At 44.5% G+C, this 27,972-nt stretch overlaps 1 protein-coding gene across 3 annotated transcripts in view; it reads right to left on the bottom strand.

Moving 5' to 3' along the window:
* TSNAXIP1 (translin associated factor X interacting protein 1) overlaps positions 1–27,972 on the bottom strand; it is a 61,757-nt gene that overhangs the window by 13,371 nt on the left and 20,414 nt on the right. For all 3 annotated transcript variants that reach the window (XM_083163960.1, XM_083163958.1, XM_083163959.1), the window contains 7 exons: positions 19,940–20,066; positions 18,252–18,345; positions 16,455–16,651; positions 13,983–14,118; positions 9,783–9,952; positions 6,644–6,803; positions 4,972–5,102 (listed from right to left, as the gene is read on the bottom strand). In XM_083163960.1, the coding sequence (XP_083020086.1) occupies positions 4,972–5,102; positions 6,644–6,803; positions 9,783–9,952; positions 13,983–14,118; positions 16,455–16,651; positions 18,252–18,345; positions 19,940–20,066 (1,015 nt within the window). The remainder of the gene's footprint in view (positions 1–4,971; positions 5,103–6,643; positions 6,804–9,782; positions 9,953–13,982; positions 14,119–16,454; positions 16,652–18,251; positions 18,346–19,939; positions 20,067–27,972) is intronic.

Below are 27,972 nucleotides of genomic sequence, written 5' to 3'. Positions count from 1 at the left end.
ATAAACTAATATGGGTCAATTCTTTCCACCAAAAAAGCTCTGAGCTCAATCGCAGTGTCAAATCACGTTGGCCGATTGTTAAAACAGACCCCACATTATCATCTTTAGGCAACAAATCTATAATGTGTGCCTACACACGGGGACGCAATTTGCGTGATCTGCTAGTCAAGAATGACATTTCCTTCCCCCAAACCAGACCCTCGTTTCTTGGCACTCCCAAACTGGGGTGCTATAAATGTTGCGGGTGTACTACCTGCAATTATATGGTAGTAGGGGACAGTTTTTATCACCCGTATTCGGGTAAAAAATTCTTAATTAGGCATCGGGTATCATGTTCTACAAGGTATGTGGTCTATTTGATTACATGTCCGTGTGGCCGCAATAAAGTGGGCAAAACGGACTGTTCTTTTAAAGAGAGGGCCACAGCCCACAGGTCCGCTATTAAAGCAGCGGTACTTATGTAGTATCTGGGCTGCCGATTTCTAAATCGGGTCGGATCGGGAGATCGCATCGCATCGCATGCGACCATGCGATTCGATGCGATGCGATGCGATGACCCGATTTTTCCATAGGAATCAATGTTAAAATGGACTGAGTCCATTTTAACATGGAATTCAATGGGAAAAATGGGTCCTTTTCATACCCCTACTATCCAAGTGGGCATGGAGTTGGATATAAACCTGTGGCGAGCGTAGCGAGCCACCGAGCCCGAAGCGTGGCGAGCGAAGCGAGCCCCGCGAGGGGACGAATACCGTCCCCTCGCGGGGCTCGCCACGCTTCGGGCTCGGTGGCTCGCTACGCTCGCCACAGGTTTATATCCAACTCCATGCCCACTTGGATAGTAGGGGTATGAAAAGGACCCATTTTTCCATAGGAATCATTTTAACATTGATTCCTATGGAAAAATCGGGTCATCGCATCCGATATCGGATGCGATGCGATGCGATGCGATATCGCATCGCATCGCATCTGATTGTATGCCTTAACTTAAGGCATACAATCAAAAAATCGGCAGCCCAGATACTACATAAGTACCAAAGCAGCTATTGCCACTGGCCGTAGTGAACAACCTGTGGCGCGACATTTTGCGCAGGCACGGCATTCATTGGCATCTCTGAGGTACCGCATCATTGACCATGTACCCCCTCTTAAACGGGGGGGTGACAGGTCATTGATGTTGTTACGTGCAGAATGTAGATGGATTTACCGTTTAGAGACGTTAGCGCCAAAGGGTTTAAATGAACACCCTGGGTACTCTTGTTTTATGTAATTATGCAGGTTTTTTCTTTCAGGATAGGTACACCATGTTTGCGTATGGGTAGATATCTTGTTTGTAACCAGCATATTCCTTTGTATATTTCATTGTGCTATATTGCCTATTTATACATTTATATGAATGCCGTTTGAGCAAAAGAAATACGGCAAGTTTTAGGTGCATTAATGCACTTTAACAGATGGTTTATGGTAATCATGCTTTTAGGCAGCTTGTTATTGGTATTCATTTTTGTTTTCACTTTGGTTTATTTGTTTATATGTTTCTATGGTGATTGATGTATTTGTTTCATGTCACATGACACAGGTGAAATCCACGTCTCCTGCAGCGCCCAGAGAAGGTGACGTCACGGTTAGGCGCCCGGACGGACGCAGCGGGGAACGTGAATGGACTCCTTGGGTATTTATTCAGGTATGTTAAATGTATGTGTGTCTCTCTTTTGCACCTTGATAAAAGGGCTATACAGCCTTGAAACGTCGGCTTGAACTTGCATCGCCTCTGGTGTGGTTATTTATTGTTGGAGTGCCGCCGCCGGCAATTGTATGTAGAGCAAGCCTTTGCTGCTCACGGAAGGCACCCTGGTCCACTGACCTGGCTTACAGCACTACCACGGCGCATCAGTCCGAGTGCCGCCTTAAGGATTCTATATATATATATATATATATATATATATATATATATATATATATATATATATATATATATATATATATATACATACATACACACACACTACAGGCTATACACATAGTAAACACGACACTAAAACCAGTATAGAAATCAAAGTTTCAACTTAAAATTCAAGAAACTGACAAAATAAAAGTCAAACATAGAGATGAATTGGCGGTAGCATTTTAACTTCTAATTTCGCTCAAAACTGAAATTCAATCCTTTGTTCATCAGCTTTAGTACTAAGTTAGGGCAGAAAGTTATGCACCATGTTTAAAGCTTTTCCAATGGGATGACTGTAATAGACACCTATAATCATAATTTTTTTTGCCATGTTCACTTCTGTGTGAGTGACACCATCTGTGTTGGAATAGGAATATCTGTATTGCCAAAGGGTATTATGTACGGTACTTGTGTTGTTTCACGGCGCCAGCATGGCGCCGTGCTACTTCCGGGTTCTACGCTCGCCACAAACTATGTTAAAAAAGTAACTTAACTCCATGCCAACATGGATAGTTCATACCTCAACTATCCATGTTGGCATGGAGTTGATTTTAAATAGCGTGGCGAGCATAGCGAGCCACCGAGCCCGCAGCGTGGGCGAGCGAAGCGAGCCCCGCAATGGGACTCAGAAGCACGGCGCCGTGAAACTACACAAGTACCTTTTGTACCTTTAGTAGAGAAGGGTGAGGGGTCCCCACAACCCCTAAGGGAAAAGGAATTGGAAGGAATGGGCTCTATGATGCTGGTAATGGTACAAATAAGAGGAAATGCATGGATGCTGCGACTAAACTATCCCTTACTTTTCCATATCAGGAAATCATGTCTCACAGTTTGTGCAAATGAAGAACCTTAATGTAAATGGATTCAATGTAAACTCAATGGAGCTCAATGTAAATGGATTCTATGTAAAATAAAAATGATACTGTGGATAAATCTGTTGACTGAGAAGGCTATGACATAGACAGGGTTGGACTGGCCATAAGACACTCCTGGCAAGTGCCAAAAGGGCTGATGGTCTAATAGGCTGGTACTGCCTAAAAGCCTGGATGAGGCTCCTCCTGGTGCTCTGCTCGGCCTGTAAGGCCAGGTCACTGTGTCTTGTTACATGCCTCTGTTAGCCGTGACCCTTGCCATGTTGTACATGCACAATGTCCAGTGAAATTTTAAATTCTGAAGTTGGGCCACCACATATTGATCAGAAGGATGGTAGAAATGCTCAAATGATGATCACATTGAGCAATGGTCATTCAATATACTTGCCAATGTTTATAAAGGGACAAATCTGATACAATCAGCTGCTAAATGGTTGTCCGAGTAGAAGGTTTGGGACTTGTAAAGCCATTTTCATTCTCTTGATTTCCTGTTTGGCAAGGTTTCCCCCCAAGACTTCAATCTCTAACCAACAGTGCCCTCCACACTCTTGCTCTCTCCCTTCATGATGCCTCTCTCTCCTTGTGACACTGACCTTTCCTCTGGGTCATTGAGTACTACTGTTTGCAAGTGTCACTCAGTTGCCTAAGGGGGATACGGGTACTATTTCGACAAGCATTAGGTCAAAACCACTACTTTCATATTAATCGCTGATGCTTTATACTAACAGACATTGTTTGCCCCTTCTTTTACATTGTTGGGATGCCAGCTTTAATTATTATCTTAATTATTGTATATATTTTGTGTACTTTTTTTATTATATGTTTCTAAAGGAAAATTAGGTACTTATGTAATATCTGGACTCCCGTTTTTCTTTTGAGACCGCGTCCCCTCGCGGGGCTCGCTGCGCTCGCCACACTATATAAAATCAACTCCATGCGTAGTTGGATAGTAGGAGTATGAAAAAATGGGGTGCATTTAACATGGGAGCCCAGATAATACATAAGTACCGAAAATTATATTGATACAGTATGAGCCTTGCGTCATAACTGAATTAGTGGCCCTCATCCTTACAATTTATTACCCTTATATATGTAAATTCTAGTGCTGTGATTCCTGTTAATGTATATGGGCTAAATATTGCACAATTTGTTGTGTCCAGATCCCTCCCTGGTAACAGCCAATGGGACATGCGTTGTTTAGCATGTGCAGCAGGTTTGCTGCATACAGTAAAATGATCCCTGATTCGACCATTTTAGGTTACACTTCGCTGGTGTGGGATCCTATCAGAGCACCCGACCCAAGAGGTGAATTTTAATACATCTTGGCAGGAATTAAATTCTTATTGCCCACATAGTGCCAATATCAAATTCTATTTATCGAGTTTACACCGCACTAAACCGTAAATGAGCCCTCTTGTATTTTTGCAATATTGTATTTTCCTTCGGATACACTATTATCGACAGGGCTATTTTTCAGCAGGCTCCAGCAGGAACGGAGGCCCTTATTCTAGTTCACTCTTTCTGACAAAATATTTCTTAGATGGACAAAACCATGTGCACTGCAGGTGAGGCAGGTGTTACTTGGGTACTTATGTAATATCTGGGCTCCCGTTTTTCTTATGAGACCGCGTCCCCTTGCGGGGCTCGCTGCGCTCGCCACGCTTCGGGCACGGTGGCTCGCTGCGCTCGCCACACTATATAAAATCAACTCCATGCGTAATTGGATAGTAGGGGTATGAAAAAATAGGGTGCATTTAACATGGGAGCCCAGATAATACATAAGTACCGTTACTTGTGCAGAGATAATTAGATTTGGGTGGGGTTTTACACCTGCCTCACCTGCAGTGCACATGGTTTTGTCCATCTAAGAAATATTTTGTCAGAAAGAGTGAACTAGAATAAGGGCCTCAGTTCCTGCTGGAGCCTGCTGAAAAATAGCCCTGATTATCGGAATTACCCATATTGTCCTCTATGTGTATGTATGAAGAAAGATATCAGGTAGGTGGTGGGTCAGGTAAGTCCAGCTGCTCTTGAGAGGTCGATAAAGAGGCACTAAAATTTAAATTATATTGTGCTTCAATCAAAAAGGTTGTGGCACCCCTACATCAGGTACCTGCATTTGCAGCATTATTACACATTATTATACATTCATACCATCCCAGGAAAAACATCCTTTTCCTTAAGAATCTTTGTCCCAAGCTCTGTCAACAACACATCCACCAGCTGATCACTGCTCTTTCCCGCAGATAATGTTGACCATCGGGGAAAGCCCCCAGGAATGACATCTACAGACAAGAAAGCAATGTATTTCTTACTAAGATGAATTAGCATAATCCAGCAGTATAAATAAAACCTTAAAAATGAAGACGCTGAGTACGTCAGTTTGTAAAGCTGCAACAAATCTAATCTATTAGCAGTGTGTACTGTCATTGAAAAAAAAATTCTTTCATTCATAACATTGCATTTCAATGCGATGACGTTTAGATTACGTACGAATCTTACTTAGTACATAATCATATGGATACATACAAGTAATGGCTTTTTTATTATTCTATTAAATTGGCAATAAGCCAATAGAGGGCTTATAATCAATCAATGAAAATAAAATTATGTAAGGGGGGGGCGGCCATTTCTGTTGTGCTTCGGGTCGTTCTCACCTGAAAATTCACCCCTGCATCCAGGTATTAAGTAATTAATGATTCAATTGCCGGCATGGACTACAACGGACTCCTGGCTAAAGCATGTTTACGCCAAATTCTCATGTTTGGGTCATTCTTGTAATTCAAAAATCAAGATGCAACAAAACAGACTGAGTTCTATCAATTGCTGGGATGCGGTCATTAGGTCAACATGCAGAAAGGTCGACATGGGTCTAGGTCGACATGTCATTAGGTCAACCTGGGCAATGTTGACAATCAAAAGGTCAACATGGGGTTTTTCACTGTTTATTGAGCCGACATGTGCCGACAAGCGGTATTTCATGCCCTACTATCCACTAGGGTGTGCTGAGAGAATAAAATAGTGTGCCGAGCGTAGCGAGGCACCGTGCCCAAAAGCACGGCGAGTGCAGCGAGCCATGCGAGGGGATGTGGTGCTATGTATCAGTGCCCATTACGACTGTGTCGACAATTGGGTAAAAAAAAAGTGAAAAACGCCATGTCGACCTTTTGACTGTTGACCTTGCCCATGTTGACCTAATGCTTGTGCCAACCTAATGACATGTCGACCTACACCCATGTCAACCTAATGGTGTTGACCCAATGCATGTCGACCTAAGTAGTGGTCCATACCCCAATTGCCTATGACATTTGGCCCTACTAAGATTGTTACAATGTTATCCATATCTGTTAACCTAACTAATACCCCTTTCACACTGCACTTGTTAAACGGTATATTGCCGTTTTTTTCCCATTTCTAAACGTTTAAGGCTGCAGTGGGAAAGCGCCAGAGTTGATTTACCAGTTAAAGATAACCGGTATTTCAACACGTTTAAAAAGCCGAGTCCTACACGTTTCAGAGCCATTTTTTATGCAGTGAGAACGGCTCTGAAACGGTATTTAGTAACAACAACAGATTACAGACCTGTGATTGGCTGTCGCCTGCATTCTGTCTTGAAACGTGTTCAGGGGATTAAACGGGTTGACTGATGTGAATGGTACTTAAACGGTATTTAAAACGGTAATTACTGCAATGTGAAGGCTCAGACCCGTTTCAAATACCGGTTTTTGAAACGTTTTGGCAGTGTGAAAGCGGTATAATATTGGTAATTCATATGTTGATGTTAATAGAAATAATATAATTGCAGTAAATGTGTACAATCAATGACCTGCGCATTTCTCCCATGTTGGCCGAGGGGTGCTACTTCTCTGCATTTCATCCACTTCCACGCAAAACGAATCCCGCTGCTGTAGAACTTGTTTGTTGATCTCTAGAAGAGACTTGTGCTCTGACTGCAATTGGGAGAAATCCTTCTGCAAAAGTGTCATCTACAAAAATAATGACTAGAATGAATAAAACATCATTTTTTTAATTCCCAAAAAGTATAATTAAATTGTCAATCTGTTAAGCAGTGTCGGTGGATAGAACAGACCAGATGAAATGAAAAATCATTACTGCTTACCACTAGTGAAGGCATTTTTTCACAGAGTGGCGAAGACGACCACAGTTCTGCAGAAAGCACATGGATAGGAGAAACATTTACCGATGATTTATTTTAGGATGTTTTAACATAAAGGACCCCATTTAGGGCGGGATGTATTAAAATACATCGCCGCCCTTCGCGGCCCCCCGCCGCGATGCCGCCGCATATGTACTAACATGACTAACAAGGTGACGGAGGCCCCCTGCGATACCTGGAATGTGGTGTGCGGGGGGTCTCCGTCACCTCCCAGCCGGCTCCTGCATCCCTCACGCCGGGGACAGCTAAGCAGGCTGTCCCTGGCTCCTCCTCCTCCCCCCTGCAGCCGGAAGGACGTCCGGCTGCGTCACTAGGGGGAGGAGGGGTTTATCTTCCAGGGTCCAGGAGGACCCTTCAGGAAGGTAAGCGAGAGGCGGGGGTCGGCGAGGCGGCGGGTTTGCGTTGGCGGGCAGTGAAAAGAAGCCCATAGGCTTCTATAGGGTATCGCCACCCAAAGGTGGCGATACCCTACACTGCGGTATCATTTTTGATACATTGGAAAATGCGGTAAAACCGGGGTTTTACCGCATTTTCCATTTGATACATCTTGACCTTAGAGGGGGTTATGTCCACCTCTCATTTTAATTAATACCAGTAAATTTAGCTTGCTGCTTTGTCACTGTGCTGATTATAGAGATATACAATACCATTGACCAGGCCAGGAGACGGGGGGGGGGGGGGTCAAGGGGGACGTCTGACATGGGCCCCAAGGGTCGAACGGGCCCCAGGATCACGGGGGGCAAAAAAAATGCATGTCGCTGGCTCGGAGCACACAACAAACATATGCATATCTCCCCTCTCTGCGATCAATCGGCCCGATAAATCGGACCAAAACGGTTCTTCATGACATGGGGTCGGGTCCGATGCGCGGTCCCGTGCCTATCGGACCCGGCACCAGGGGTCGGACCGGTGGGACATACGATGTAGGTCAGTCGGGGCGGTGAGGAGCAGTGGGGGGCGGGCGGCTGGGGAGCAAGCAGTGGGGCAGCAGCGCGTTACCAGATCAGTGCTGGGGCGGGCGGCGGTGACCATCAGTCTCACTCTCCACTGTCCAGGTCTAGCGGGCGGGCAGCCGCCTGCGGCTATTACATCTTTAAAATAACATGTCAAATGACTGCCCGGCTAATGATTGGCTGAGATAGAGCACTCTCAGCCAATCAGTGGCCTCCCTCCGCGGCCGCTGATTGGCTGAGAGTGCTCTATCTCAGCCAATCAAGAGCCGGAGAGTCATTTGACACGTTATTTTAAAGCTGAAATAGCCGCGGCTGCCCACCCGCTAGCGCTGGACAGCGGAGAGTGAGACTGATGGTCACCGCCGCCCGCCCCAATCTGGTAACGCGCTGCTGCCCCACTGTTTCCTCCCCAGCCGCCCGCCCCCACTGCTCCTCACCGCCCTGCAGCTCCCTGTTATTTTTTTTACATGTGATAAATCATATGCGATTTATCACATGTAAAAAATGGCACATCAAAGTCCCAATCGTATGTGAGCCTCCCGGGGAGCTGCCGGGCGGCTCGGAGGAGAATAGGGTCTGACTTGTTCTCAGGACAAGTCGGCTCTATGTATGGGGGCCTTTAGATTTGGGTGGTTTATTGTTTCTGTACAGGGTAAATACTGGCTGCTTTACTTTTACACTGCAATATAGATATCAGTTTGAGGTACAAACCCCACCCAAATCTAACGGTACTTGTTTCCTAGCACAGCACCCTTCGTATGTGTTAAGGTTAAGTTAAGGACGTGACCGACGTGATTTTAGGGCTATTTTTAGCCTTTTTCCCGACAATGAAAAAATCGCGTCCATCGCATGCCTTAAGTTAAGGCGTGCGATGTGACCGATGCGATGGACCTGATTTTAGAAAGGAAACAATGTTAAATGGGCCAATAGATTGTAAGCTTGCAGCAGGGCCCTCCTACCTCCAAGTCTGTCTGTTGTTGCCCAGTTTGTCTTATCACTGTCTACTATTGTAAAGCGCAACGGAATCTGCTGCGCTATATAAGAAACTGTAAATAAATAAATGACAAATGCCCCCCCATTGTTAACGCCACCCCACGATGAACGCCAACCTGAAGCGTGGCGAGCGCAGCGGTATGCGTCCTCCGACCTTTTTCATACCCTCACTATCCACGTTGGCGTGGAGTTGCTTTTATATAGTGTGGCGAGCCACCGAGCCCGAAGCGTGGTGAGCGCAGCGAGCCCCGTGAGGAGATGCGTAACATCTGTGAAGTAATGCGCGTCCGCACATGGGGCTCGCTGCGCTCGCCACGCTTCGGGCTCGGTGGCTCGCTGCGCTCGCCACACTATATAAAATCAACTCCATGCCATAGTGGGGTTATGAAAAGGTCGGAGGACGCGTAACGCCGCCACGCTTCGGGTTGGCGTTCATCGTGGGGTGGCATTAACAATGGGGAGCATTTGACCCATCAGTGTTGGGAAACAATCAAAATTGGGGTCTTGGGGGCATTTAACATTGGGGCCAATGTAAAATCGGGTCTCAGGGACCATTTTACATTGATTCCAATGCAAAAATCGCGTTGATCGTGTCGATCGCATCGCATGCGATTTGGTTGCATGCGATGGACGCGATTTTTGCGTTCCTGATGGATACAATTTTTATTGCTGGCGCCGTGCTAGGAAACAAGTACCAATCTAACTCTCTCTGCACGTTACATCTGCCCCACCTGCAGTGCATATGGTTTTGTCCATTAGAGAGTTATTGTGCTTTTCCGAGTGAATGAGAATAACCCCCTAAATGTGCAGAAATATCCTGCTACTACATAAAATACATCCACCTTTTGCTGGCATGCAGCGAGATTCTTCTCTTGGTTCTCAAAGTCTCTTCTGGGAACAACATCTGCGAAATCAGCCATCATGTTGTTCAGTAAAACTTGCGAATGTGTAAGATCTTTGCGGGCTGTTCTCAATGCTATGGCTAAAGTCACTGGGTCGTCTCGTTGTTCTTCTGCAATGGAAATTATAATAAATGAGTTGTTATGTAAAGAACTATGGGCCTTATTCGAGTTCAATCTTTCTGACAAAATCCTTCTTAGATAGACAAAACCATGTGCACTGCAGGGGGGCAGATGTAACTTGTGCAGATCTAATTAGATTTGGGTGGGGTTTTACTTTAAAGTGAGATCTATATTGCAGTGTAAAAATAAAGCAGGCAGTATTTACCCTGCACTGAAACAAAAAAACTCACCAAATCTATTTCTATCTGCACATGTTACATCTGCCCCCCTGCAGTGCACATGGTTTTGTCCATCTAAGAAGGATTTTGTCAGAAAGAGTGAACTCGAATAAGGCCCTATATATTAAGCCCCGTACGCACTTGACAACCTGCAGCCGGTTGCAGCTATTTACTGTAGTTGACCATCTGATATTGTTCGTACACACAGAATAATATCGGCCACCGTTATCGCTCAGTGATGTCACATGGACCCACTGAATAGGGAGGTCTTTTGGCTATTGCACAAAACACACAGGAAAGTATGTATAACAGCGATTACTAATCAAATTGCGCAAGTGTTGCATAGTATACCTTTACTTTTATAACACAAGTGAACACTATACAGTTTACAAATGGTAAAAAATAGACATAAATAAAGTGTATGGAAAATAAAATAGGGAACGATAACAAAAACTTTCACTTTCTCAGGAAATGAACTGGGGAAATTGGTTGGGGCAGATGTGGATGTGGAGAATGTCACATAGGTAAGTGCACTTTACCAATTGATAGATAGTCACCGCTTGCAGGTAAGTTCCAGTCCCCATTTGGTGGTAGTCCTCACTAGTAGTGCGGAGCTCCTGGCAGCCGCTGGATTAAATATCCACAAAACTGGGGATGGGCGTCCTGTCACACAGGCGGCCAAGATGGGAATAAGCCGCCGGAGGTGTCCAGATTGTGGAAGCCACAAATGCAATGGGGGGAAGCTGGTAAACTGAGTGCCGTTCCTGCAGAGTCCACAATGGAGAATTGTACCCCAACCACAGTGTCCTGGAAGTGAAAGTGGGACAACTAGCGCGTTTCACTGCTTGCTGCAGCTTTATCAAAGATGTCTTATATGGATCCTAGTTGGGTATAAATACCCTTCCTAATAGGCAATTAGTCAACATGTGTGTAGGTAAATAGCCAAATTGACTTTCATGTTCAGAAGACCTCGATCATTGTTCGCTATGTGCTATACCGTGTATGGTTAACGATATTGGGGTGTATTCAATGCAGCCTGCAAGGGGGTTAAATGGCTGGGATCATGGAAAACAAGCGATCCACGCCGTTTAACCCATCGTGTCGGCCGCTCACCATATTCACGTTTCTGGGGGAATCCTCCTTGTCGGAGGCTGGCGAGGATTCCCCCAAACAGCGAGGCTAGTGGCTAATGCAGGGAGCCTGCTGAATTTAGCCGCGAGTCTCGCTGTTTTAGCAGCTGCACGCACCGTTTCCCCCTTGCTCCAAAAACCTAGCAAGGGGGAAATGGTGTGTGCAGGGGGTCAGTTGAATACTGACCCTGCGAGCTGTGACAAAATCATTGAGTCTACACACAAGACGATATTGTGAATGAGGTTTAAATCACTCGAGGCTGGATGTTCCCCATATTACCACTGTCTCTGTGGATTGTTGCTAATAATGAAAGGTTAGATGAAAATCAGGAGGAGAATCCGAGACACATCTTCACTAATACATTATATAGTTACAGTATCTTGACATCCAGTTTTCAGCAAATCAAACAGAAAGCTGTATAGTATATTTGCATGACCAGTAATCAGTAATAATCAGTATTTCAGACATGCAAGATCAACCAGCTTGTTCGATAGATCCAATAATTTGTCAGCATTATCTGGCAGTGTATGTGGTACCACGACTGAATATAGTAAGAGAAATGTGCGGAACAGCAAATCACACAAAAGCAAAAAAAAAATGAAAAAAATGTTGTAAGTGGTAAATAAGTTTAGAGGCTGAATAGGCACAAGGTATATAAGTGTCCTAATTTTTGATTATTGGTTAAATTGTTTAGCTTGTTGCTAGGTAGATTAGGTGTTAGTTGTTTTATTGATTGGTCAGCTCACAGCCTATCTGGGTATTTAAGGGTGTACACCTTTAAGGGGTATTTAGGCTAGATTTGAATTCGTTCTGCCTCTTTTCAGTTTGGAAGTAAGGCTGAATAATATTCATCTTTGGTTGAGTTAGCTTTTTTTTAAGCTTTATTTACAAATGAAGTGAACATTAATTAACAGATGTCTATGCAAAGTAGCATGTACTCAAAGCACTTGGAGAAACAGCTTCCAGTGACGCAGAACAAATTCCACGCATCTTGTGCTGATTTATGGGAACATGAAGAAGTTGCAGGGGATCAGATCTGTACTGTATGGCAAATGACCAAGCTCTTGGATGTGTTCATGACCCGGAAAATCCATCACTTTCCTGGAGTTGTGGGCAGCTATATTGTCATGATGAAGAAGGGTACCACAGGTGCAGGTGATGTTTGGAAATGGCTTCAAGCAATTGCAGCATGCATGAGAGGAACGGTAGCTACATAACCAATTTGGGCTACAAAACAGCCTCTATCTGCTTGGCCATGTTGCGCCCACAATGCAACTTCTGTTATTCTGCACCTCTAACTGGGTTCCACTTTGCTGACTGATATTTGATATTGGGGTGGGAACTGTAGATCCAAAATGAATTGCCACTGATGATCTGCGAGACAGAGTTTAAGCAAACACTATTACAACCGGCAAGCTTGTTGCTGCACCAAGTCTTCTTCTGTTCTTGAGTCAGTTGTTGGGACATCCAGCATTCAGAGACCTTGCTCAGACAAAGCTTTTCATGGAGTATCAAGCAGATCAGTCCCAATAAAATGCCTAGCTCCTTCTCTAACTGGGCTGCGGTCACCCTGGCGTCCAAGTCAACTATGGCCTGCATGGCAACAACGTTGTCCATGCTGATTTCAGACACAGCTCAGTCACATCTCTCCTTGTGTTCCAGGGAGAAGTCTCCAACACCAACATTCTGCAAAACACTGGACTGGTGTTTCCTCCCCAAAATACCTTGCAGTCGGTCCAAATTCCCTTGATGTTGTAGGCGACTCTTGTATTCGTAAAAGATTATGGCTTATCAGTGGACTCTGTTGAGCTCCATAACGTGTTTGTGAAGGAAGTGAACATGCGTACTTCTTTGGCGTGCAATGGTGCTTATATAAGGTTCTGTGCCATATATATTTTACAAGATCATTAGTCAAAGATTACAGTTCACAACCTATTGTACAACCCTCGTACACAAAGTTATTGTAATGGATTATATTAGCACCATACTGAAGATTGGTCCATGGACCAAAAACATTTTTTTGTGAATTACGATGACATACTGTAAGACTTGACACATTTTGAAATAGAGGGCCTAATTCAGGTTACCTTGTAATTTGTTTTTTGTTTGCTATGTACGGCGCTGCGGACACTTTGTGGCGTCTTATAAATAAACTAACTACTACTACTACTACTATATAAAGAAAAGACAGTGGGCTGTGAGCCAAAAATCCGCTGCCCAAAAGGAGAGAATAAATACTCCTTGCAAAATTGCAAATTATTGTAAATGCATTCCTAATTGCCATGCATTTGCAAATCCATTCGCAATGCCTGGAATATTGAAGTTTCTTTGCTATCTGTGCTAATCTGAGTAAATGTTGAGGCTTCCACTTATCTGCGACTGAGACGAGCTAGTTGCGGTCAGTGCTGATCTCACACAGGAAATGGCAGATTTCCAGCCCTAAACGCTGACTTCCTGTCAGTGAACCTGCGAATGGATTGTGATGACGAAGCATTGTTGTACATGAGCAGTCAATCGATGATTGTGAATTGTCTAACTGGTGATCTATGCTGAATAATCCCCAGTATTTCCTACCTTTTAACCAAGAATTCAACTGGACAAGAGGAGCTAATTACAGACTAAAACCATATATTGAACATTACATTAAGTTTCTGAGTAATCTACAACTTACGAATATCCTGGCTTAGCTTGAAGTCTTCTTGCTGATACTTAATCTCATTAATATCAGATATAAGAAGTTTACGAGCATCACACTCATTTCTGTACATTAAAAATGTGTTATCCAACTCTTCCTGCAGTTTGGAAATCTGTGGACAATACAGTTATCAGCTATAAATATTCAGACACTGCTCACAGCATTTATTACAACCCCAGACTTTGGTGTACATACAATCCTACAGATAGGATATCCGCTGTCAATGTATTCTTGCTTCTGATGTGTGTTTACTTGTCTCAGGGTTACTAATCTGAACCTAATCCAAGCCACACATGGCAAAATCTATTTATTACTTTAATATCTGTTACTTACTGTATGCCGCTCTTGGAGATGTTTCAGAATTTGTGGCAGGATCGGCTATTCTGTAGCTGTGCTCACAAAGGTTAAACAGTAGTTGTACACAATTACCATCAATAACCCAATTACCATCAATAACATTCTACTGATGTTGTATTTGCATAGCAGACCGACTACAATTAGAAACTGCTCCCCATTTAGAGAACTAGGCTTCTAAACTAGCCCCTGGAACCATAGGTGTCACTACAGTAGGTGCAAGGAATGCCATTGCTATGGGGCCTAGGGGCTCAAGGTGCATACACACTGTACAATTATTTTTACAAATTTCGTTCATTTTGGCCATTTTGAACGAAATTGGTCAAAATATCTTTCAGTGTGTATGCGACGAATGATGATGCGCGTACCCGTCAGTTGTTCATCAAGGTTGTTAGTCAACTGTGCATGCAACTCAATTTGGATATCTTTCAAAAAGAGCCTATAAACTGTAGCCAGATCTTTCGTCTTTCGTCAACATCTTTTGTCAACTTTCATCAAGGACACTGGGTGCAAGGGAAATTGGTCATCAATGTCTTTCAATGAATTGGTCAAAAAAATTGTACAGTGTGTGGGCACCTTAAGGCAGCCCTGGATACAGGTTACAAAGTTGCAAAACCAATTTTCAACATTTGCCTACTAAGCAATTGGGTCTGCTCCAGTGCCCAGCCCAAACTATGCGACATTACATTTTAAACAAGAGACGTGTGTGGTGGATGTAATAAATGGTAAGGGGACTTATTAGGTTGACAGTATCTATCTATCGACAGGCAGTAGATCGACATATGGAAACGTTTGACATGGTCTAGGTCTATCACATTAATGGCGAGTGTGGAGGTATCCTGTATGTATATATTTGGGTTCATTTTTACAGATATAATTGGCCCTGTATTTGCTAAAATTGTTCAAAGATCTCGGCAAACAGGCATTGTTCCTGAGTCACTAAAGCAGTGGTTCCCAACACTGGTCCTCAAGTGCCCCCAACAGTGCATGTTTCCCAGGTCACCCGTCAGGTGCACTCATTATTCAGACACATTTGAAAACATCCACAGGTGGAGCTAATTATGTCACCTGTGATTCTGTGTGGAGACCTGGAAAACGTGCACTGTTGGGGGTCCCTGAAGACCAGGGTTGGGAACCACTGCACTAAAGGAAGCAATTGTTTGACCACTTCTTTAAAAAAAAAATACAATTCAGACCCCGACTTCAGGAAAGGTTATTGAGAAATTGGTAGCAACTCAACTAGAGTTAGGATTTCTAGCATACGATGTTAAAAACCCAACTGAAATAAACATCTATTTTTCCACCACAACCAACTCATTACGTTTCTAGTAACTGTGATGTTCACATTTTTGCTATAACATTATACAGTACTGTGGCAGGGACGGCATGATGTGCATGTGGTACAACAGGATCAGGACATAGCGCAGCAGCAGCAGGACTGATTAGGTCCAGTCCAGCTTTTCCTAAAAGATCTGCTGGAATCACGGTTTGGCTAATTAACATCACTTGTGGTTTCCTGTTCAAAGTCCGTTCAGAGCAGAGGGTCAGGGTTCTTAATGCCAGTTAGTGGCTGGGTAATAGGCTTGGGTTGCGGAGACTAAGCTAGGGACCCTGGAGTGTTGTACCCACATTGTGAAGCCTGTATATTGCCTGCTAAAAACCTGCAATGCTGTGACTTGTACTGTCAAGCCTGTGTGCGGTCTATCTGCGAGGAATAAAAGAAGCAACTACCGTTTCATCCAGTGTATGTGATTTCTTTCACAAAACCTACTCTCCCAGAAGATGCAGAAGACACCAGATTTTTTACCAGTAGACTCCCACACCCTTGAGCAGTGGCTGGACCTATCTAGTAAAGTGGGCAGAATGGGGAGAAACTACCAGGAATTGCAGGTCTATCGGGTGACAACCGGGCTAAAATGACACAAATCGCATCATTTTCGCTTTGGTTCTCCCACAGAGCTTCAATTCACTCCGTTTTGACGTGGGGGTGGGGCCTAATTATGTAAAAACCCGGCCCATCCCTTAAAGTTGTCAGCTACGAAGAACTTTAAGGAAGGCAAGTATTTGTAACATAATGAAACATGTTTTACTCACCTGAGCATGTAAAGATCTCTTCTCCTCTTTCATTTTATCAATCACTTTCAGAAGATGAAATGTTTCAGTTTTTAACGTTTTTACTTCCAATCTTTCCTGTTCTCTGATTTCCTGAATCTTCTTGTCACAGCGCTCGGATACTGACACAAGCATTGATTTCAGGGGCTCAAGTGAGCGGATCTGCTCTCTTTGGTGCGCTAAACCACATCAAAGACAGATCAAAAAGAAAGTAGTTAAAAAGTACAAAGGAATCCAAATAATGTCATCAAAGTAAAGACTGTTCAATAATCCATATCCGCCATGCAGATACTTACCACAAGCTTCCTTCAGTGGACTGCTATATAGACAAATACTACAATAACATCTTATTTGTTGTGTATTACATCACATTTACACTTTATGTCCACAAAATCACAATCACAGATATAGCAGGGAAAATGGCTGCTTCAGTGATACCTGTTATAAATGAAGATGAAACAGTACTCTGAACCTGGGTAGTTCTGGACCCCCATCCGCTGTCATCTCTGAGCAACAAAAACATACTCGTTTCTGAGCACAATCATGGGAATATTGATACCTTAATGTGTCAAAAGCTGCTTTTATTTGTGATACATACAGTGGGATGACAATTTTTTTCCCCACAGGTTGTACTATGATAGAGTCAGGGGCGGAGACTGTTTATTCCTGTTCTACCCTGCCCCTGGATGCAATCTGGCCAATCAGCAGAGCAAGGGGAGGAGCGAGTGAATTCCTGCTGCCGCCCCCCCCCCCCCCCGCTCCAGTATGCGATCTGGCCAATTAGCAGAGCAAGGGACATAGAGGGGGCATTCCTGTTTTCCCCTGCCTTAGGATGAAATCTGGCCAATCAGCAGAACAAGGGGAGGAGAGTGTGCATTCTCATTCTCCCCCTGCCCCAGGATGCAATGTGGCCAATCTTAGCATCCTGAATTGGCCAAAAACACATATTCACATGCCAGATGCTGAGAATTTCTATCACTTTGTTGAGTAGGTTTATTGGCATTCTGTGCCTGTGTCCTAAATCTGGGTGCACACTAGACCAGTGGTTCCCAAACTGTGTGCCTTGGCACCCTGGGGTGCATTGGGACACTTGCAGGGGTGCAAAGGTCAATGTAACAGACAAAACCAGTGCTTGTGGCTGTTATTGTTAACGATATTGAGTGTATACACTAGATGATATCTTGAACAATATTGCTCAGAAGCCCCTTTTTTTTATCACAATATCGCCGAGTGTGTATGCGGCTTAAGGATGATATATAAACACAATCTAAAGTCCACATTTTTAAGAAGCAAAATCAGCTTCATGAGAGAAGGGGTAGTTTCCTAGCTCTCTGGATGGGTAGCAGTCAGGCTTGGTACCCTCCCAGAATTGCCAGGAGGCTCCCGAAAAATTGTGACCCTCTCCCAGCCCCCACGGGAAGGTGTGCAATCCTCCCACATTGGCCAGGCAGCACCCGCACCCTACTTCAATGCTGCACAAAATGCAGTTTTTCGCGGGTCTGCGGCACGGAGCGAAAATAACACGAATAATGCCATTTTGTGTAATTTTAGAACCTCCCTCAATTCGCGGACCCGCGAATTGCATTGTCAGACTGCCATGGCGGCGGGGCTTGATTACATCTGCCCCCGCCCCCTGACATGCTACTATCGGGTCTCCTCCCCTAGCTCCCGGAGAGGAGAAAACAAAAGTCGGCAAGTATGGTAGCAGTATACAAATCTACCAATTAAATATTTGAGTAATATGCCACTAAACAAATGTGATGGAGCCGTCATACTCACCCAGAGTAATTTCATATTCATTCTTAATAGCAAACAGCAACTGTTTGTACGTCTTAAAATCTTCAATGAAATATTCAAAAACTTCTCTGTATGGCTAAAAAACAATATGAATATTTTAGTCTAGTCCCAGGATGTATGTACAAGGATCTGCGGTGGATATTAACAGGGACAGAGATAAAAAAATATATATGGACAGGAGGTGTGTGTGTGAGTGAGTGTGTGTGCGTGTGCGTGTGTGTGTAGTCCATACAGTGAGTGAGCTGCCCATACTGATGTTTCCTGTTTTTGTTGTTGCTGCATACTCTACATTGCTGTTTTGCCACGGGACGCAGTCCTGAATCACTTAAGCAGGCCTCCCATTGTATGCGAATGCTTGGCTGGTGTATACATAGGTGTGCTCCCACTATGCTGCTATCCATATACATTGCAACAACAAAGGAAAAGGAAACATCTGTAAGTTATAAAACATTTTCAGATGGCAGTAGCTCTGGGGGCCAATATCGGCAATCGTTCCAGATATTGGTAACTCGGGCATGATCACATTCCCCATAGAAACCGTAAGGGGATGCAGCTGCCTGTGCAATGGAGGTGTACTGGTCACCGGGAAGGTGGAGGAGGGCGGCGCAGTGGTCTTGTCATGAGGTCAATATGCTTATGACACAGCCACCCGGCGCGATGCAGAAAATCGGCCCACAAGGCCATCGCCCCTTCTGGCATTTGCCAGAAGGTCCAGATGGCCAGTCCAGCCCTGGCAACCAATAAGGGCAGTATTCAATTAGGCTGATTCGCCATGTTTTATGGCGATTTTGTGCTATTTTCGTGCTGTACGGCGATTTTTTGACTAACACGGTGAATCACCCTATTCAGTGACCAGATGGCGAATACATTTCAAGGTTTTTATCGCCATGATTCACCGAGTAGCAATCGCTATCTTTTTATGGTGAAGTGGAATGTGAACTTTTAAAATAAAGTGTTTTGTTTTTTACATTTGGTGTAAAAAAAATCAGGAATTTTATTCTGAGGAGGGGCATGCTATTTTAATTCATGTGCTGTAAGCACATGAATATATATTTAAATAAAAAAAAAAAATAGATATATTTTTTTTTTTTACACAGCAGCCAGCAGGGGGCCGGGAGCCGAGCCGCTCATTAGATATTCATATATTCACTGCACCCGATCATTACATATGCACGATCGGGTGTAGTGAATATACCCGGTCCCCTGTTGCCTATCCCGGGGGCAGCCTGTGCTGCCTTGCTCCTGGGGAGCCCACCTCCCCCTTCCACAAACGTTCTGGGGCAGGCAGGGAGACTTCCAGCTCCCTGCCTGCCGCCATCCTCAGGCTCCCTGCGGCATCGCCGCAGGAGTTAAAATTCGCCGGTCAGGGGCAGTGAGCCCCTGACTCGTTGAATACTGGAGCCGGCGAGGCTCCGGAATGCGGCGGGCAGTGGCGAATGTGCATCGAATCCTAAACAGGATTCGCTGCACATCGTCAAAATTCTCATTGAATACTATCTATTATTTTCTAGGACACAATAGAGAAATAATAGACAGAATCGGATTGGATGCTTTGGGAAGCCTCGCCTCTTTTCATTATTAGAAGCTTTAGTAAGTTGAACCCCTAGTGTGTAAACTAAAAACTATTTTAGAACATGAAAAAGAGCCACACAATGCCGGACTAAACGGACCTGCAACCTTAATTCTTGGACATTCACTTTAGTTGAATCTGATGATTGCAGTTCCCGTCTCAGATAAGACTCAAGTTGTTCCAGATATCGTGGCTTGGACACAGTGCTGGCGTTTTCTTTTGCTGTCCTGTAAATTTAAAAGGGGAAAGTAACGAAAATCACAATATGTCTGCTCTATATTTATTTTTTATTTATTTAGTTTCTTATATAGCGCAGCAGATTCCGTTACAGCGTCTTATATAGCGCAGCAGATTCCGTTACAGTTTCTTATATAGCGCAACAGATTCCGTTACAGTGTCTTATATAGCGCAGCAGATTCCGTTACAGCGTCTTATATAGCGCAGCAGATTCCGTTACAGCGTCTTATATAGCGCAGCAGGTTCCGTTACAGTGTCTTATATAGCGCAGCAGATTCCGTTACAGCGTCTTATATAGCGCAGCAGATTCCATTACAGCATCTTATATAGCGCAGCAGATTCCATTACAGCGTCTTATATAGCGCAGCAGATTCCGTTACAGCGTCTTATATAGCGCAGCAGATTCCATTACAGCGTCTTATATAGCGCAGCAGATTCCGTTACAGCGTCTTATATAGCGCAGCAGATTCCATTACAGCGTCTTATATAGCGCGGCAGATTCTGTTACAGTGTCTTATATAGCGCAGCAGATTCCGTTATAGCGTCTTATATAGCGCAGCAAATTCCGTTACAGCATCTTATATAGCGCAGCAGATTCCGTTAGTGTCTTATATAGCGCAGCAGATTCCGTTACAGTGTCTTATATAGCGCAGCAGATTCCGTTACAGTGTCTTATATAGCGCAGCAGATTCCGTTACAGTGTCTTATATAGCGCAGCAGATTCCGTTACAGCTTCTTATATAGCGCAGCAGATTCCGTTACAGCGTCTTATATAGCGCAGCAGATTCCGTTACAGTGTCTTATATAGCGCAGCAGATTCCGTTACAGTGTCTTATATTGCGCAGCAGATTCCGTTACAGTTTCTTATATAGTGCAGCAGATTCCGTTACAGTTTCTTATATAGCGCAGGAGATTCCGTTACAGTGTCTTATATAGCGCAGCAGATTACGTTACAAAGTCTTATATAGTGCAGCAGCTTCTGTTACAGAGTCTTATATAGCGCAGCAGATTCCATTACAGTGTCTTATATAGCGAAGCAGATTCCGTTACAGTGTCTTATATAACACAGCAGATTCCGTTACAGTGTCTTATATAGCGCAGCAGATTCCGTTGCGCTTTACAATTGGAAACAACAGTGATAAAACAAACTGTTTAGTAACAGACCGATATAGAGGTAGAAGGGCCCTGCTCACAAACTTACTATTGGGATAATAGGAGGGATACATAAGGATAGGATTCTATAGCATGGCAGTCCCACCAGATTACAATATAGAAAGAAATTGCCAGCGCTGGCTGAATAATAATAATGACTTACACAATCATAATACTTAGAATAAAGGATGGGGGAATGTCACGTGAGTGACATCTGGTAGTAGGTGGTGGTATATACCAAACTTTGTTAAAATGGAATCCAATACTATTGAAAGTTCCAAGATATATTATCAACTTTTGTGGAACTGTTGGATGGGATGGAATTGAATATTTGTGTCCTTCCAATTGAAGTAGATCCAATAAAGATTGCTCTATGATTGCAAGAGCTCAAGATATCCTGATGGCAACCACAGGGCGTCCGGTGACTTTGAGGGATCTGGCTAGATAACCCAGAAGAAATGGAAATGTCACTTTACCAGTCTCTGGTGGTGCTCTAGATGTTCAGGAGATTGTATGGATCCAATGGTGGATTAGGTGATAGCTATTAGGATTTATGATCTTTATTATCCTGTGCGATTTACTTAAATCTCTCACTGCATTTAAAATGGATTTTAGTGGTGAGAGTCTTTTCTTAGGAAGGCCGGTAAGGAGGATATTACAATAATCAATACAGGATATAATAAGTGCATGGCAGGGCCGGTGCGAGGCACCGGAGTGCCCTAGGCGGGGGGGCCTGCCGGCGCTCACCCTCTCCACCACGGCCGCCACTTCGGGGGGGATGTTGCTGGAGATGCCGCAAGTTACAGATGCTGCGATAGCCACAGCTCCGGCCGCGCTCCAGGGGGGTCAGCGGCATCACTTCCCGGGGGGGGGGGGGGGGGAGTGAGGGAGCAGCGTCCCGCTCCTCTTGGGGGCAGTTACAGATGCGGCCGCCACTTCGCTGGGGGGGGGGATGTTGCTGGAGATGCGGCACGGGGGCTGTTACAGATGCAGCGATAACAGCCGCAGCTCCGGTTGGGCTCCAGGGGGAACAGTGGAGTGCGGGGGCTTTCCAGGGTCGGGGGTATGGCTCACTCACCTGCTCCAGTCCTAGCTGCTTTCTTCTTGCTCTCCTTCTTGCGCCGACGGGAGCTCTGTGACTGCTGCTGCTTCTGCTGCTCACTACCGCCCTCCAGTGGCCGGCGCCCTAGGCAAATGCCTAAAGCTGCCTAGTGGTGGCGCCAGCCCTGGTGCATGGATAAGAGTTGTTGCAGTGTCTTGTGTAAGATACAAACTAATTTTGGATATGTTTTTTGGATATGTTTATATTTATAGAATATAGAATATTTCATATAGAAAGGAATTATTTACCTGTCTGTAGCACAGCTTCTGCCAGTGTTCATGAGAACCGTCGAGCAGTGCGTCGCAATCTCATGAAAAAAGGCCATATAACATGAAAAGGGATTGTCTGGCCCTGACAAAGGTCAAAGTTAAATAGAGGACAAACCCAAAGTACAATAGGAAGATATACACTAAATATAGGAAAGTTAGATTTACTAATAAGAGTTACATTCAGAATAATGTTGTTTTAAATGTATGGTTAAGTTGCAGAGAGAGTTAGATTTGTTTCTGTGCAGGGTAAATACTGGCTGCATTATTTTAACACTGCAATATAGATTTCAGTTTCAACACACCCCACCCAAATTTAACTCTCTCGGCACGTTACATCTGCCCCACCTGCAGTGCATTTTCTGAACAAATTTGTACTGCGATCAGATCTGAATAAGGGCCTTCGTTAGGCAACCCAGACCATTCAATCGAATTCCATCTAGTCAAAGGCCTAGATCATGCTCTGAGCAGAAATCTTTTTTCAATGTTGTTGTTTTTTTGTGTATTTGTATTATTGCTGGTCATGTGTTTTTAACATTTTACCACTAGATGGCACTCTAGGTCTATCTGAAAACAATTGTCTTGCGTTCCGTTTACTATGGTCAATTTTAACAGTTTATACATTTTTTAATATCTGCTTTTTTATAGTATTATAGTATTATGCCCTCTAGCTCTGTTCATACTGTATTGTATTGCACTTTAGTACATTGTATTGTGCACATATTGGCACATTTGTGCATTGTTCAGACATACAGAATATTGCAGATTGTCATCGCCAGCATTTGCTACATGTTGTCTGCACTATTATTAAACAGCTGTCTAGGATGTCATGACGGTATGCGGTTGAATTGCTGACAGTGTCTAGGTCCACACTCAAAAGGTTGACCGCTAATGGTCAACAGGCAAAAGGTCAACACATAATGAAGTCCACTAGAATAGATACCACCAGCCTGATAACAAGACTATAGAGACGAGCCTGGGTCATTGAGTACAACACTAAGGCCCTTATTCAGGTTCACTCACAAAGGTAAATTCCTTCTCAAATGGACAAAACCATGCTGCACTGCAGGGGGGCAGATGTAACATGTGCATAAAAAGTTATTTGGTTGAGGTATTCTGTTTCTGTGCAGGGAAAATACTGACTGCTTTATTTTTACACTACAATATAGATCTCACCTTGAAGTACACCCCCACCCAAATCTAATTCTCTCTGCACATGTTACATCTGCCCCACATGGTTTTTCCCATTTGAGAAGGAATTTGCCTTTATGAGTGAACCAGAATAAGGGCCTAAGAGTGAACCGACTTCCAAGAAAGCCAAGGTGTTATGCAACAGTACGGATGGTGTAATAGTTAGCATTACTGCCTTACAGCGCTGAGGTCATGGGTTCTGTCCCCTCCATGTGTTATATATACGGGGCAGTACGGATGGTGTAATAGTTACATTACTGCCTTACAGCACTGAGGTCATGGGTTCTATCTCCACCATGTGTTATATATACGGGACAGTACGGACGGTGTAATGGTTACATTACTGCCTCACAGCACTGAGGTCATGGGTTCTATCCCCACCATGTGTTATATATACGGGCAGTACGGATGGTGTAATGGTTACATTACTGCCTCACAGCGCTGAGGTCATGGGTTCTATCTCCACCATGTGTTATATATACGGGCAGTACGGATGGTGTAATGGTTACATTACTGCCTCACAGCGCTGAGGTCATGGGTTCTATCCCCACCATGTGTTATATATACGGAGCAGTACGGATGGTGTGATGGTTAGCATTACTGCCTCACAGCACTGAGGTCATGGGTTCTATCCCCACCATGTGTTATATATAAGGGGCAGTACGGACGGTGTAATGGTTACATTACTGCCTCACAGCGCTGAGGTCATGGGTTCTATCTCCACCATGTGTTATATATACGGGCAGTACGGATGGTGTAATGGTTACATTACTGCCTCACAGCGCTGAGGTCATGGGTTCTATCCCCACCATGTGTTATATATACGGGGCAGTACGGACGGTGCAATGGTTAGCATTACTGCCTCACAGCACTGAGGTCATGTGTTCTATCTCCACCATGTGTTATATATACGGGCAGTACGGATGGTGTAATGGTTACATTACTGCCTCACAGCGCTGAGGTCATGGGTTCTATCCCCACCATGTGTTATATATACGGGGCAGTACGGACGGTGTAATGGTTAGCATTACTGCCTCACAGCACTGAGGTCATGGGTTCTATCCCCACCATGTGTTATATATACGGGGTAGTACGGACGGTGTAATGGTTACATTACTGCCTCACAGCACTGAGGTCATGGGTTCTATCCCCACCATGTGTTATATATACGGGGCAGTACGGATGGTGTAATGGTTATATTACTGCCTCACAGCACTAAGGTCATGGGTTCTATTCCCACCATGTGTTATATATACGGGTCAGTACGCATGGTGTAATGGTTATATTACTGCCTCACAGCGCTGAGGTCATGGGTTCTATCCCCACCATGTGTTATATATACGGGGCAGTACGGATGGTGTAATGGTTAGCATTACTGCCTCACAGCGCTGAGGTCATGTGTTCTATCCCCACCATGTGTTATATATACACGGGGCAGTACGGATGGTGTAATGGTTAGCATTACTGCCTCACAGCACTGAGGTCATGGGTTCAATACCCACCATGGCCCTAACTGTGCGGAGTTTGTATATTCTCCCCGTACTTGTGTGGGTTTCCTCCGGGTACTCCGGTTTCCTCCCACAATCCAAAAATATACTGGTAGGTTAATTAAAAAATGAACCCTAGAATGTCTGTGTGCATGTGCATGTGGTAGGGAATATAGATTGTAAGCTCCACTGGGGCAGGGACTGATGTGAATGGTCAAATATTCTCTGTAAAGCGCTGCGGAATATGTGTGCGCTATATAAGAAACTGCTAATAAAATAAAATAATAATATTGTTAGATCAGACCCATACTTTAATGCTTCCATAAAACCAATTTGATGCCCAGATATACGAGAGGCAAAAACATTAAAGATTTAGTGGTCAAAACAGGGGTTGTTTCACATGACTGCTACCAGCAGCACACTTAAAGCGTGGCAATGGTTGTTGTAGAAGTTTAGGCTGCACAACTTGTTCATACCTGATTAATGGGGATACATTCATGCACCCACACTCAGGTAGTGACCATTAGGCAGCCCTCACCTGTTCATCTAGTTTTGTGATTTACATTATTATATGCCCATGCGGCCTATAGTATGTAGGGAAAACGGAGGGTGCTTTTAACATCGTAATGTCTCAGCATCACTCTGCCAGCAGAGCAGCTCTTAATACGGATCAGAGTGAACAACCAGTTGGCAGGAAATTAGCAAAACTAGAACATAACATGGCTACATTAAAATACCAAATGATAGATCATGTTCTCGCATCTCTGAGAGGTGGTGATAGACCAAAGAAACTCATACCTCCCAACTGTCCCGCTTATTGCGGGAACGTCCCAGTATTTTGGGACATTCCCGCGTTCCTCCTGCCGCCGGCAGTGTCCCGCGGCGGGGGGGGGGGCAGTTGGGAGTCCCCTCTGTCGTTCGTGAATAGGCATTGTGCGCATGCACACAGCGTCTATTCTTGCAGGCAAAGGGGCTGGGGGCTGGCCAGCAGCTCACAGAGCTGCTGGGCATGCTCTCACCGAATGCCCCCTTTCCGATAGGCCACGCTCCCAAAAATTTGACGCGTGCCTTTGGAGCGCACCCTGTCCCTCCACAGTGTCTCCAAGAGTTGGAAGGCATGGAAACTATTCAAACTTATTAAGTCCAGAATGAATCTATCACCTTGATACTGTACATGATTCATTAGGCATTATTATTTTGTTTGTAGACATTGAAATGTCAGTTATTAGCTATATAGGTAGCTATATGCGTTTTTTTTACTTTTTATTTTGCAAATGATCTGAGAACCATTGAAAGAACACCCCAGAACTCAATATCAACAGACAAATGCCAGACATCTTCCAGGCTTGCCTACCCTCCCGGAATGGCCGGGAGCCTCCCAAAAATCGGGTCCGCCTCCCAGCCCCCCAGGAAGGTGGGCAAGTCTCCCACTTTCTGTTCATAGCCCCCGCTCCCTCCTTGACAGCTGGTTTAATTAGCACACATCGCGGGTCTGTGGTGAGGGGGCAGGGCTTAAATGAATCACGGAGTTTCCCAGCATGGGGGCAGGGCCAAGTGATGTCAGCATTGCCTCCGCCTCCCTGACGTGTTGCCTCTCCAGGCTTCAACACCCGCGGTTGCTTGCCGCCCTGCATGCATATGGTATGGCGTGCCTCAATGTGCCTTAATGCATCAGCACCCCAAAAATCAGCATAAGCCAGAAAGCTCAGAGAGGCAAACCAGTGAAAAAAATCCCACAGTGTTAATAATTGTTTTTAAGTCTGGTTACTGATATTACTGATATCAGTGTGCTGGGGGGGGGGGGGGTTACTTTATTTTTCTTACTCAGGATTATCCCTCTCTTTCACACAGCTGAGTGATATCACACAGCTGATTGAGTGTCTACCAGTATGTATTTTCAGGTTTAAAGTCTGATGGAAGCTGTATTTATATCTTGCCACAACGTCTCTCTTGATATTCATCTGGTCCTGGTGATATAGAAAATTACAGATTTCGGACCCAGCTAATGTAACATTCACAGTCAGCCATTGGGCGCATTACTGATACTGTAGCCAATAGGCTAAATGGCTAACACCCTCTTTGTTGTAGATTTAGGTGTTATTTAGGGATAAATAATATGGTTTCCCAATAATTCTACAGAGCCATTTGCTCTTTCATCCAAATATGCAGTCTTAATACATTTTATACATCAAGGTTGTAAAATCCATCAAATTTAATGATGTTTTTTTTTTTACTGCAAATCAAGAGAAAATGTGGTTCTTGTTTAGCCATGAAACTACACTGAGAGCAGGGGGAGCAGGGTGGTGGGTGACAGAGGGAGCAGGGTGGTGGGTGCTTTGTTTTATACTTACTGTCCTCCGGTCGGCGATGGTCACGGGCGATGGGCAGCAGTTTTCAGTCCTCCTCCGGCAGTCACTCCAGCAATGTACGTAATTCAGCGTATTGACACTGGGTGAGCATCACATGATTTCCTTGCTACCCCAGCGGCACTACGCTAATTGCGTACATTGTCCGCTGCCAGTGCCGGAGGAGGGGGACTGAACGCTGGCTCCGGGGAGTGACTGCCGGAGGAGGGGGACTGAACACTGCCCATCGGTGGATTTGAGGGACGCGGTGGCCGGGCCGGAGGAGGGTAAGTATAAAGCACAACACACACATTTCCCCCACTATCCACGTCATATCCCCACTATCCACATCA

The sequence above is a fragment of the Crinia signifera genome, chromosome 11 (genome assembly GCF_055691185.1).
Source record: "Crinia signifera chromosome 11, ASM5569118v1, whole genome shotgun sequence".
In the NCBI taxonomy this organism is placed as follows: Eukaryota; Metazoa; Chordata; class Amphibia; order Anura; family Myobatrachidae; genus Crinia; species Crinia signifera.
This window is presented reverse-complemented; position numbering and strand designations above follow the sequence as displayed.